The 14,711-nt window shown below is 32.3% G+C and overlaps 1 protein-coding gene across 1 annotated transcript; it reads right to left on the reverse strand.

Moving 5' to 3' along the window:
- Positions 1 to 454: 454 nt before the first annotated feature.
- LOC140040784 (rho GTPase-activating protein 1-like) lies at positions 455 to 14,140 on the reverse strand. Its single transcript, XM_072086957.1, has 8 exons — positions 13,969 to 14,140; positions 9,462 to 9,593; positions 8,839 to 9,024; positions 7,849 to 7,983; positions 6,688 to 6,761; positions 5,287 to 5,493; positions 4,278 to 4,387; positions 455 to 3,743 (listed from the first exon to the last, which is right to left on the reverse strand). Exons 1-8 carry the CDS (start codon positions 14,073 to 14,075, stop codon positions 3,516 to 3,518), a joined length of 1,179 nt encoding a protein of 392 aa, XP_071943058.1. The 5' UTR covers positions 14,076 to 14,140; the 3' UTR covers positions 455 to 3,515.
- Between the last annotated feature and the right edge of the window lie 571 nt (positions 14,141 to 14,711).

The following is a 14,711-nucleotide window of genomic DNA, read 5'->3' on the forward strand; positions in this document are numbered from 1 at the left end:
GTTGACTACATTAATCATCGTGTCTATTTATTCGTTTCTGAAAACGACAATGTATTTATAGTCCTGTGGTACGTACATTTGAAATCACCAGTTTTTTTACGCTGAAATTACTGTGTATTCGAGAACCATCTGTGGATACCAGATCTTTCCAATCAGGTAGATCATCATAATTAAACATAGCCTGTCAATTATTCTTACGACTCGTTTTTAAATATATTATTAATATACTAGAACCTCCAGTTTCTTTTTTTTTAGAACTCTCAGGGAGCTCCTTTTCGAGATCATGTATACAACTAAAGCAAATGTGTTATTCTTTTTATAAATGAATGCTGTGAATTCGTTTGAATTGCTAAAACTACAACAATATAACTTAAAATGTTTTTCCCAACCATGAAATTATACCAATAAAAAACAACTGGCATCAAATCACTCAACTAACTAATGACTTGTGTGCATCGTTTATTTCTGTTGTTGACATTCATGTTAACATAAACATACATTTGTTCTACTGTACGTAACCACATAGTACTATATTTTAAATTAAAAAAGCCCATAAAACCTTAAAAAAGCCCAGAGTGGCTTCTTCTGGAAAACCACTTTTACAAACCGAGGTGGGGCTTCTTTTCTAGATGGGCTTCGTATCAAAGGTTTACGGTGAACAAAACAATTAAAAAAATGTTGCTGAATAGGCCATTTAATGTCGTAATAGAAAAAAAAAATTATTTGGCTAATAAAACAGTAATGTATAAAGATAAAATCCTTTAACCAGAAGCGCATTGCCTAGAATGGGTTATTAATTAGTGAATTACAGTATAACATTATTTAAAAAAACAAAATGGCCTATAAAAAGTGTGATTTTATTCTTCATTATTTTTCATACTTATTGAATGTTGTCTCAGCAAAAGTATTTTCTATTGGAAATAATTAACATTATCAAGTACAAATTGTCCTAGAAATTAAAAATAAATTCATAAAAATATATATATTTCTGTTTTTTTATTGGTTATCAACACATAAAATTCATTCTTTCTGTTCATTAAACACAACTTTTCATCCTTGTCTTAATGCTAATATCATTAATTAATGCTGCCAACAACATTAATGTTAATAACATTCTTTCTGTAGAAACATTACCCATACACTTATATAAACATTTATACACTTTTGGTAAAATTTCACATTTTTCATAAAAATACAATTAGCATTTAACAAAGCTAAAAATTAAATAATCTCAGACCTCCCAGGTCTTTCTCTAATCACAGGTGTTCCCCAAAAACATGAAAAATGAAGATTAATTAATAAATCAGATTTTGAATAAGCCATTTTGTAGTTTAATAAAGTTACTTCCGCATAAAAAAAAAAATTAAATGATGTTTTCACTTATAAAAAGTCATAATAGGCGGTTAAATTCAATCAAAAACCTGGCAGTCAATTTGACCATTTTTTTCTTTAAATTACAGTTTTTTTCAGGTATTTTTTTTCTTCGATAACATTTTTGTTCAAAGTGAATAAATATAGGGAACATCAAAATCACATAATAGTTTGACCAAGAATTTAAAAATTGGATTAAAAAAAATGTAAATAGTAGTCAAATTAGCTGCCATCCAAAGGGTTTTTGGTTGAATTTAACCATTTGTTATGTCTTTTTTTATGAGGAAAAACATTTTTTTTCTACCAAAAGGGTTTAACTTTATTAAAACTACATGGCTTCAAAGTCAAATTCAAAGTCTGATTGTTTTTGGCGACAATATATAGTTAATTCAAATTTGTATTGATAATATCCTCTTTACAATTTAAAAAAATCTCATCTTAAAATTATTATACACTTTTTACCTACATTTTAGCACCATTTTTGTGGGCTGGCATCATCAAAAAATTACACATTCTTTTTCAGCTTAAATTACAATACAATGTACAAATAATTATTATTGATTAATTATTATTATTATTAATTATATTGATACTATCATTGTATAATTGTGTCCTGTTTCCTTCAAGATAAGTCCTGAAAACAATTCAATGATATTTTGTTCACCATTCGTGGTATCCAAGGGTGGATCCAACATTTTTTCAAACAGGGGAGCGTCAACATATTAAAAATGGATATCAAAAATGTTAGCATCGAAACCTCTGGATCCATCCCTGTATTCCACCATACACATGCCATATTACTTAAATTGTATACTCAAATATGCAAAAATGCACACAGGTACACATTGTCAGAAAGCATTTTCAAAACATTTTCCTACAATCCTGCTTTTTGTTGATTAATAGATATTAGAGAGGCTTCGCAATCTTACGAATACGATAACGAAAACGGATACGTCACGCACACGTATTCGTTTTCGTAAGCCATAAAAAAATCTGTTTCGCATGGCAACGAAATATTGAGGCGCGTCCAAAATATGACTGTGGTAAATTTGAGCGAAGCGAAGGTACGTGTTGCTTGGTGCTTAGCTGCCTAGCGTAACATCAAAGCGAGTGAGGACTTTAAAAACTGCTATTTATCAAAATTGAGCTGGCATTTTAGTAAATTACTTTAGTAAATTACTTTCAATAAATCTATAATTATATTATAATCATGAATCATTCCTAATTCAAATGCAAAATAGATCAAAAACTATACTTGTTTTGTAGTTACGAATATGACTGGTGATATTCGTCAACACGAATACGCTTTACGAATATGAAATGGGGATCAGCTCAAAAGTTTCACAAATGTATGACGTATCCGTTTTCGTTATCGTATTCGTAAGATTGCGAAACCTCCCTAATGTTTCCCCACAGTTTAATCTATTTACAAACATTTTAAGGACTGTGTATACACTTCACATTCTACAATTGCCTCTGTGCCTGATTTGAGTATATTATTATTATTATCAATTAGTATCTCTTTGGCAAAAGAATTGAACGGCCACTGCAAACCAAACTGGTTACAAACCACAGTTACAACAATTACATCTACGATTCCACATAAACTTAAAGGATAATTATTTGGATAATGTATACTCATTATCAGTCAGCAAAATAGTTTTGATAGTAAGGTAATTATTTATTGGAATAAATTAAATAATTGTTTACCTTAACAAAACACCTGCTCTTGCTCAGTATATCTAAAAATATACAATAGTTTAATTAAATTAAGGTGGTTGTTTGGTGAAACTTACTATCTTCTGTGACCGAACAACAGCAAAATACTATCACACTGAAAAATCCTTTAATCATTCTGTGTACTACAATATTGTGGGTGTTTCAAGTTACAGCACCATACTATAGTCTGAAAAACCAATTGTGTACTGCAGACGCATTTCCTCTTTAACTTTGTCGAGTGCCTTAAAACATTATTATGGATACCAGCACTATATAAGTCTGATTCATTTATTGATTTAATTTCAGGGTACATCAATTAATTCAAAATCTCAAATAATCATCGCACCATATCGAAAAATTGACATTAACCTTTACGTGACCCTGTGCGGATTCAAACTCGCAAACTATGTCGTGGCTAAATTATTTCAAACATCTTCATCCAAATACTTGTGATCTATATTAACAGAGTCTGGTTGAAACATCTCGCGCACAAAAATGTCATGATAATGCAGAAGAAGAGTAGAGATAAAGACCGTAATGGCCCGAGGGGCTTCTAATGAAACAGTCTGACCAGGTGACCAGACAAGATTTGGCCCAAAAACAACAGCAAGGTTAGTGGCAGACATCTTATTTTTATCACTGTGCTTAACAACCTATAACAGAAAAAACAAAAAAACAATGTGCTATGATTGAAAGATTATGATATCAGAAATGATTCTATAATATTATATCAAATAACAATGTGTCATAATTTATGATATCACTAATAATACTAATAATCATAATGGTATATTACATACTAATAATAATATGGTAACATAATATGATATGATATATTTGGTATCTTTATTTTGAAAATACCATACATAATTATTGCAGCCAATGAATGCTGAACTACAGATATAATTTCTCAATTAAACTTGGAAATACATAAATATATATAATATACATATAAGTACAGTCTTTAAATAAAATAATAATTCTTTTTTTTTTCCAATAGGCATAATTTTAAAGCGTTTTTTTTTGCGATTATCACTATGATACAACTAACATTAATACTGTATGATACGCATTCCAAACAAATAATGTAAACAATAATATTATGATGACCGTATGATTTTGATAAGTATAGCAAACAAATTGTTATTATAAACGTAAAACTGATGAAATTGAACTTCACATCTTACATCTAATAAAAGCTGCATCAGATAGTCAAGCACTATATAATTATCGTCAGGAATTTTCTCGCTGATTAGATGACGGCAGATCTCTACTCGAATATTCTCATCTGGAATATCTAAAAGAGATAAAAATAGCTTAGACCGAGTTGCAGATAATTTATAATATGGATATAGAACATCTAAAAAGGTCAACAATTGCATTTAATCAGATATTATACTTGTAAGGACAAGAATCTTAACCAGCCAACATTACTTTTCTACTCATAAATAAGAAAATGAGTATAATGGCATATGTAGAAGGTCTCACCAAAAATGAATATCAAGAAAATGAATATAATGGCATATGTAGAAGGTCTCACCAAAATGAATATCATGTTGAAAGTATAAACAAGTAACACATACAATGTTAAATCTATCAGATCATTTTAAACAATATGATTCAAAATGAAAAAAACCATTTACTTATTTGCTGTCAATTCTTAAAAATATGAAATAAGCTAAGGTAATCTAGCTAAAACTGCAGCCCACAAAGTGAAACAAATTGCAAACAGAGATTTTTATTTTTTAAATGGTGATGTTGGAGAAAATGTAGGGATCACATCATCTTGATAATTAAATTAGCTTAAATAAGCAATAACAGGGTTACCATATCTATAAAACCACTAGTAAGGGCACACTTTTTCATACAAATGAAATATACTGTACTATACAAACAATTCTGAGTGAAATGGTACAAAATAATTTCATAAAATGAAAGTTATATTCAACTTCACAAAAATAAAATTATTTGTACAATTTCACTCGTTAAAATTATTCATTTGAAGAGGCAGCGCTCCAACTTTGGACGTGAGGTAGAACAATTATAGACAACGCATACTACAGGTTGATCGAACATATCAGTCAACATGTGTAGTTGCTGACTCACTGTGTAACAAAAATGGGAGCAAATAAAATTTCTGTTTCGATTTTACATAAACCACAAGGTACTCTGGAGTGTGAGAGTAAATAAACTCACCATAAATAGATAAAATATGTGGATAAAGCTCGTTACTTAAGATTGGTTCAGGTAATTCCTTGAAGAATAATTTGAGAATGAGACAAGGTATACGGATATCCAAGTAATCGTCAAAGTTAACACGTTCCCCGTTGTTGTATTGCGTCTGTATGACCTTTACCATCCTTGCATTTGGTGACCGTCGAAAAATACCCTCTACTGCCAACCCTGGAAGTGAAAAATTTCACCACATTCATTTATCCTTTTTATATTTGTTCAAAGGTGATTTGTACAATACAACATTTATACATATTTGATACACGATGAGTGAAGACAAACAATCAACGTGATGCAATTGCAGTTAGCTGAAACATACCAAAAAAGGCGAAAAATATAACATATATTTTAGTTAATTTTATAAAATTCATCATGCATCATCCAAAGTGATCATAAACAAAAATAACTATAGAAGAAATTATGAACCATGTTAATGCAGGAAGGTATAAAAATAATCAATAATAATATATTTAAAAAATAATTATTAATAATATTTGTATACCCCTGGTTGATCCAAATTGGCAAGTTGGGTATAGACTGGCATAAAGGGAACCAACTGTAAGCTACAAACCTCTAGGGACCATACTGTAGTTAATAGATATTTTTAGCACAGGCATGTACACGAACGTATAATGTCAAAATTCTACTAATTTGCATAACAGCGTAGTTCAGCGAACATTTGCTTTACGTACTTGTTAGTTTTTATTTCGCTCGATGGGAAGTTTAGATCGCAACGCATGTCTCGCACATTCAACAAAAATTTCTCACTGTGGCCAATGTATATATATAATAATGTCTCTAACACTAACAGTAATTATTAATTTTAATTATACTTTTCTCTTTGAATTTTATATTTTACTTACTCTGATTTTGATAAAACAAATCATGGAATGCCTTGGCCTTAGACTACAGTAGGCCTAGCTGGGCATTTTAAAACATGAATATTGGGTGATAAATAGCACATTGCAATAAACAATTCTTATTTTTTGGCTTATTCAAAAACATATCTTTAAATTTACCATTTTGTTTTCTTAATTATTCTGCAGACAGGCACGGATTTAGGCTTTAATCAGAAAAAAGGTTCTCGATGCACGTATTTAAGATTAATTTGTTTATGGAGATTGCACGTTGCATGATGGGAAATAGTTTTAAAGTTAACATTGAGATTCTTGTGGGAAAGCTCCTTATTTATTACTGTATACCAAACTACTGTACCTTGATGATGTATTTAGATGTACAAACCTTTACCTACTGCATGTTAACTAGAAAAATATAATATATACACATTGCCTTTTTACATTGATATTTCCAAATTATCTTCTCTAATAATGTTAATAAATGTTGAAGTTAGTCTAAAAGCCTCACCGTTCTCTCTAATGTAGGCAATTGTTTCTTGAATAACAAGTGGAACAGGATTTCCATCATTATTATCCTTCAAACTAGAAAAAAATAAAGCCATTAGAAAAATCTATTTAAAAGAAAGATTGATTAGAAAAGAAGATGTAATTATAACATAATAAAGCCATTAATTCATGTTAAAAGCCTTGAATATGAACACTCAAAACCAGTAGTAATTAGTATAAGGATATTCATTTAAGAACCTTTTCATCTATTTTAAACAATAAAGCAGATGACACAATTTCTGTACCAAGTTCACACAGAGCCACCATATCGAACAGATTGAAACTGCTACCTTTTAGCCCCTAAATTTAAATCACACCTAGAATCAAACAGGCCTAGGGGGAAAGTCCTTTGGGTGATTTTAGCTGGATCTTAATTGTGACATAAATAATTAAGTGATATTATGGAACTGTTGCAAAGAAAAGCCAAGCTTTAGGAAAATACTATTATTACTTTTATTGGAATATGCAAGTGTATTCGTGCTGAAGCTTACCTGGATAAACTGACATAGGCATTTTCCCCTCCAAGGGGAGAACATATTAAATTGAAAGGTTTTGGATCAAGAGACAGAAAATGCTATAATCAATATAAAAAGACTGGGTTTTTTTGGGGCATTGTAAATGGTGGTTCCCACTAGAACGCAACTCACTGCAGCACCATATTGATGCAAAGTGCTGTATTACATTATCACAAGTAGGACCAACGACGCAACAGTGCTGCAAACATTTCTACGAGAAATCAAATCAGTTTGATTTCACGCAACAACGCAAGAATACTGGAAAACAATTAAGTACAGCGCAGAGCCAAGTGAACTAGGTCAAAGTCTACGGAAACTAACGTTAATGGGCAACTAGAGCAGGTTTGATTTCACACAGACAGGGCTGACACAATTATTGTAAGTGCATTTTCTTATATTGCGTAGGTTAATTTACGTTGTGTCGTGTGGAACCACGTTTAAGACTTGAACATCATCTAAAGTTAAGTCAATTACAAAAGGTCTCACATCACAAGCACACTTTTCCAGGAACAGAAATGATGAACACTCTGAACTGCTTTTATAAATGCAGTAAAAGGTAAAATGTAAATGTATGAACATAGCCATGGACAACAACTCTCAAGACTTACAATTGCAATGAAACACCAAACTGCTGCGTTGTAGGATGCTCATCTGAGTAACTTGCAGATCTCATTTGCCATGAGTTTGGTCTGCTGTATGAATCAGGGTTTATGCTTCCTTTCACCAACTCGTTTTGTTCGTACCTAGGTAGGTATAAAATGAGATAAAATAATTAGGTATTTAAATAAAAAATAAAATAAGATGTTTAAAAAGAATTTATTGTTCCATATTTAAAATTTAACAATTGCACCTTCAAAAAATCTAGAGAGAATACACATCAACATTTGCAGGATTTGTTGAAATGTCATCAGACACAGATGAGAGCATCTACTAAATCATTACCCGGTACTATTTTTAAACATGTTTTTTCACACAACTTTATTTCAGCTTAATATCATCTCAACTTTATATACGCTCTTACCACGTTGAAACAACAGTTCTTGTCAGATCACCGAAGTTAAGTAATGTTGGGCCCGAGCTTGAATATTGGGTGCGGTATATAGAGCTGGGCTCCCATTAGGCATTTGAAATCAGCACTGCTGACTCTTATGGCACCCCCTGCATCTAGTATCTGCCTCAGCGAAGCCCTTGGTCAATGATGGCACCAGCCAAAGGTGCTTTAAACAGTCCTGGCTTAGTTTGATCCATCATTTAGATAAATTTAAGACTAATTGACATTGTCATAAAAAAAAAAAAATTCATCTTAACCAACCACAGGATGAGCTACTGTAACAATGGTTGTATTAAGTATCTTCTACTAAAGATAGAAATATATAACACTTGTGCTGGTTCATATAATGATTCTAATTAAAGACCAGGAGTAATTAAAAAATGGTTTACTGGGCAAGCGGGAAATAAATCATGTAGCTCAAGTAAGTTTTCCAGTCATCAAAATTACTGGGGTGTTCACAGTTATTCTGGTATTTGGTTGGCAAGTCAAGTTTTAAAGTTATCAAAAAAAGTTGAGTGCTGTTACACAAGTAATCATGAATACAAACCTTCTGATTTCTTCTGGTATCTGTAAACTATCAACCCAGCATATACTTTGCAAGTCTTTTACATATTCCACGTAATGTATCTTATGGTAAAACTTTGAACTGATAAACGGCTTAAATAATGCTACTGCAAGTCTAACCCAGAAAGATGGATGCACTATGTATAACCTTTTAAGATTCTTCTTATATCTAAAAAGGAAACATAATAAAATCTCAATTAACTTGTACAGTAATATCAAATAATATTTTAAAAATTACAATGATACTAAAAGGTTAAAACACTGGAAAATCAAGACTGCCGTTTTACTTGGTGTGAAAAAAAAACCCAACCCAACACAAGTTCAATATCTGATTCAAACTCCAGCAGTGGCAGGAGGTTACCTTGGGCCAAACGTATTTTTTATTGTATTTAAATAAATTATAAAAATCTTGAAGCAAAGCAGAACTTATCAATCATGTTGTCCACAATAAATTAGTATCATCGTCACACCTGTTCTACAATGCATATGAAAACCTTCACCTGCCTAGTTCAAATTAGAAATGATAAATGCATTTTTGCAAACTGGAAATCAATAACGTATATCTTATGTATGATGATCAATTATATAGAAACAGTGTTGACTTACTTCCGTTCCAACTCATTGTACGCTTGAGCTAGCCAGCGGAACGACGGGCTATTCTTCCATGTCAACCCGTGTTGGAACACTATCAAGGTATAATCTTCTTCTACATGTTTGTCCAAGGTGTATTTCATATACCTGAAATGTATGTGGAATTATATAAATGCAAACTGGATTTACATTAATAATAAATAATTCATGTTTGATATTTAAAAATAGGCTTTATCACATTTTACAAAAGAAGCAGTATGTAGATTTACATTAATAAATAATGTATGTTTGATATTTAAAATGGGCATATATCACAAATGAACCAAAAATTAATTTATGAATATGGTCATGTTTTTATTGATACCGTAAATGAATGTACCTATTGCCACAAAATATAATGTACCGTAGTTCACAAAACATCTGCAAATACTGCTTTCTGCAACTACAGTATACTGCTTACTGTGCAGTGTAAAGTTGCTACCAACTACTGCTGTAGGTCGTAACTGCTGGTGGAACAACTAGTCCCTTGTATGTACTTGCTACCATTTCTGCAATAATGCTGTTAATGGATTGTTTTGCTGCTATAGATACCTACAGTACTGCAAAGTCTAATGATGTTGCTGAATTATTTGATAGGTGTGGCAATGCTACAAATACTGTAATGCTGCTATACAAGCAAAATAATGTTGTGGCACTGCTGTTGCTGCTTATTGGTACTGCTACAACCACTGATCAATTTTGGTGGTGCTACTATTGTAGTATAATGCTGCTAGTTGGTGATGTTTGGTACTACAACTGCTGTATGTAGTGCTGCTGATTGATGATGGTGGTGGTTCATGCAGCTCGGTGTAATGCCGATTGGTGATGGTGCTACAGCTGCTGTAGTGCAATGCTTCTGATGATTGCTGGTGGTGCTACTCTATTTGTGTAATGGTGATTGGTGGTGGCGCTACAGCTGCTGATGATTGCTGGTGGTGCTACTCTATTTGTGTAATGGTGATTGGTGGTGGTGCTACAGCTGCTGATGATTGCTGGTGGTGCTACTCCATTTGTGTACTGCTGATTGCTGGTGGTGCTACTCCATTTGTGTACTGCTGATTGGTGGTGGCGCTACAGCTGCTGATGATTGCTGGTGGTGCTACTCCATTTGTGTACTGCTTATTGGTGGTGATGCTGCAGCTGCTGTAGTGCAATGCTTCTGACAATTGTGAAATTTGCCAAATTTAAACACTAATTTATCAAACATAATATTCATTACTGTGATGTACATTTTATTGACAGCAAACCAAGTGTACGTGGAAGGCAGATATTTTATGTCAACATAATATATGATTATTATATTAGACTTTGAGGTGATGACGTACTTTCAATTTCTTCCTTGGCCTCTAATGAGAAGGATATTTGACTAGTTCAAGTACTCAAATTGGTTATTTTCATCATCTTAACTCTATGATTGCCAAATCTACTTTTACCGAAGGTTAAGAGGCAATCGATACATCATAAATTTATGTTAAAGAATATTAACACAAATTGTGTTTACTGTGTATGTCTTGTATATTCTTGAATGCATCAAAAAAGTGTGTGTTAGTCTGGCAGATGATAAAGGAAATTTAATGAGGAAAATTCTCTACTCAGTCTTCAATGGCAGCAACAAAAAAAGACACAATCTTCTGGGAAATTCTGTCGAGAGAGGTACATGTGTCAACACCCAGTTTAGTTTAATAAGCATTTTATTCTTTTTTAAACTGCAAAACAATCTTTACAATTACTTACAGTTTAGAATTACATAGCAGTGATTTTGCCGTACAGGAGTTACAATTTATGCTACCCACTGCAACAAACTCCTGCCTCCATCTTTCATTCTATATTTGTGTGAATCTTGTAACAACATGTGTGTACAATAATTAGACAGACTTGCATGCTGAATGGGCTAATCTTAATAAAATAATTGCCATTTTGTTCTTCTATTTCATCCAACAAAATGGTTACAAAATAAAAAAAAAGTATATAGCATATTATATAAAATCACAAAAATTTAATATCGTAGGCCTTTGATAGATTTTATATTTCAGCACAGAATTAACAGCAAATATAATCAGTAATAAACTATGACATTTTTTTATGCTTCTGCAATGAGAAAATTTGTGGTATTGAGAACCAGAGAATGATTTGAACCCAGGTTCTCGATATTGATAAAAGGTTGCTACTTAACAAGCCATGCACTTCCGCTATAAAAATGCTTGAACGCTTATTCATATACAGTAGCTCGCAGGGAACAGGTTAAAAGCAGTCAAACGGAATGATAAATTACAATTCAAGACATGACATCTAATGCAGTGTAATACTACTTAGGAAATGAAATGGATAGAAGCCAAAGCGCACTGCATTTAACATGTCATTATACACACTGTAGTTTAGTATGCTGGTAATTGCTGGTAATGGGCCGGATACAATTTAAAAATTATCCCAGAACTGTTATAATATTCTAGGGAATATGGATATTCACACTCCTTAACTATATTATAGCAAATTAAAATGTCAAATAATTTCTAAATGAGTTTGTATATTTCAATAATTAATTATAGCACAGAAATATTGGGAAAGTTTGATTAGCAAATACAGATAATTATCGTCTGAAAACAGTTTTGTACTACATTTTTTGAATGTGTAGTAATAAGGGTAGTTTTATATATTATTTTGCTGGAAAAGATGTCAGCATAATGAAGGTGAGGTGATAATTCTGGTATAAGGAGACACTGAATAGGTGTGGGCTTTTATAGTGTTAAAACATATAGAGGTGTCTCTCAAGGAGGTGTCCTCTTAATAGAGGTGTCTCTGAACAGAGGTGTCCCTGAACAGAGGTGTTCCCTTTATAGAGATGTCCCTCAATAGAGGTGTCCCCTTAATAGAAGTTTCCCTCAATAGAGGTGTCCCCTTAATAGAAGTTTCCCTCAATAGAGGTGTCCCCTTAATAGAGGTATTACCTTAATAAAGGTGTCCTCTAAATAGAGGTGTCCCTGAATAGAGGTGTTCCCTTAATAGGTGTCCCTCAATAGAGGTCTCCCCTTAATAGAGGTGTCCCTCAATAGAGGTGTCCCCTCAATAGATGTATTACCTTAATAGAGGTGTCCTCTGAATAGAGGTGTCCTCTGAATAGAGGTGTCCCTGAATAGAAGTGTTCCCTTAATAGGTGTCCCTCAATAGAGGTCTCCCCTTAATAGAGGTGTCCCTGTATAGAAAGTGTTTGTTTTATAGCAGAAGGGTTCACAGGTGCATGAGATTTTTGTTTGTGTAGTTTAAATACTATTCCTATAATATGTCATACCAAAGCAGTAAAAAAATCCACATTCACGAATTTCTTATGTACAATGTAATATGCAGTGAATACATTTAATAGAGAAAATAATATGTATATAGTTATATAAAAATTGATTTGACAAGATTTTATTTGACAGCATGCTTTATCTGTCATGTTTAAAAGCTAAGGAAAGTGAAAATATTGTTGACAAAAATGACCCAAAGGGACAACTTGAAAATGTTTTAGTATCATGCTAAAGTCAGTGTGTTAAAAGAAAAGTAGAAATTAATATTCTTTGTAGGCATATCAAATATACTGTTCAATTTGATATACATAACTGCAACAAAATGCAGATATATAAAAACATGCAAAAACGCATCAACAAACATTGGCCAACAAATAATTGTTAGGCCCTATGTTGCCCAAGAAAAGCATCAATTGGCAAACAGGGTTATTTGATTCTTTTAGATGATTTTGTAACATTTAACGTCACCCCAAAAAATGTTAATTAGTTAATTACTAATTATTTACATTTTCAATGGTCAAACTTAATCAAACATTACATCGTTCGATATGCAATATGTTGTTCTGCAAATATGATATACAGAAAATGTAGTGGGAAGTCAGTCATTCACCGTCAACATGGCACAATGTAAAGCTCACTACCAAGCTTGCATTAACATATTTGATTAGTTTGTGCCTCTATGTATTCAGTACATAGTATCTAAGTCGATGAAAAGAACCCTGTCGGGTCTACAACCGCAAACATAGACATAAATCATGTATTTGTGGTCCTTACACCAACTTAAACAAATTGAAAAGAGATCTCGTAGCTACGTATTTAGAATTTGATGTGTGTGGCCGCACCATTCCAGATTGAGTAAGTGATATTTTTTAAAAATAGTTTGTTTCTATATTATGCGGTTGGGGATTGACATAAGAGGATTATTGTGTGTGTGAATGGGGTAAAAGTCATGTCAGTCATACATTCTAGACACAATCACCCTCTACCAAAACATCAGTGATCCATGTCTACCTCCAAGAACCTCTGAGGACTACCTACTATATCCCCAGGTTGCTTCATCAGTCTACAACCCTTGGTTGCTATATTCCCTTGCAGAGTCTCATCCTTGGCCAGTTTTAAAACAGTCTCTGATGTAACATAGATATATCATAGTAGAACAGAAATAAAGTACTGTATAAAGAAATATGATTGGTACTTACTGCAACATTCGAGTATGATCAATTTCATTGCTAGCTGGCAGTCTGGAGCAGAAGAAAAGAATAAGTTTGCCTCCATATATCCTATCCACTCCTGCTAAAAAACACATACAATGATCATTTCAAATTGAAGAACTTTCTTTTAATCATGCGCATTTTGTTGCAACACGATATTGGCCAGTCATCTCCTCAGCATCTGAGATCACCCATTGTATACCCAGATACTGTAGCTTTTAGCCTGTTTTTCCATAAGTGAAACTATTTGCTTGAATTAAAAGGTTTATATACTAAACCTATTCATATTTCTATCTACCGAATTCTTTGATGTGTCTAATTCTATTTCCTTGTGAATTTCATATCATGAAGTCTACTTTTTGCAATGACAAGAAATGAACAAAAAAAAAAAGATTAAATAGTATTTTACCACATGTTTTAATTGATAGATTATTAAGTTTTAATGTCTCACCTCAGCTCGCCAAAGTTATATATAGTTTTTGGATTAATAGACCGCAGATGGTTAAGTGCAATGTAATGGTATCCTATCCAACAAAGAATCTATCAGTGTTGGAGCTCCTCAAGGATGTGTTATTTCTCCAATTTTGTTCTCTTTTTATTCAAGTAGTTTTAATATTTTAAGTAAAGATTGCAATATTGTAAAATACGCTGACGATACTGTAATTAGTGGTTTTCTTTGCGATAGTAAGCATAATGTAAATGAATTTGTTAATGAAGTTGGAAGATTTGTT

This window comes from Antedon mediterranea, chromosome 2 (assembly GCF_964355755.1).
Source record: "Antedon mediterranea chromosome 2, ecAntMedi1.1, whole genome shotgun sequence".
Taxonomy (NCBI): Eukaryota; Metazoa; Echinodermata; class Crinoidea; order Comatulida; family Antedonidae; genus Antedon; species Antedon mediterranea.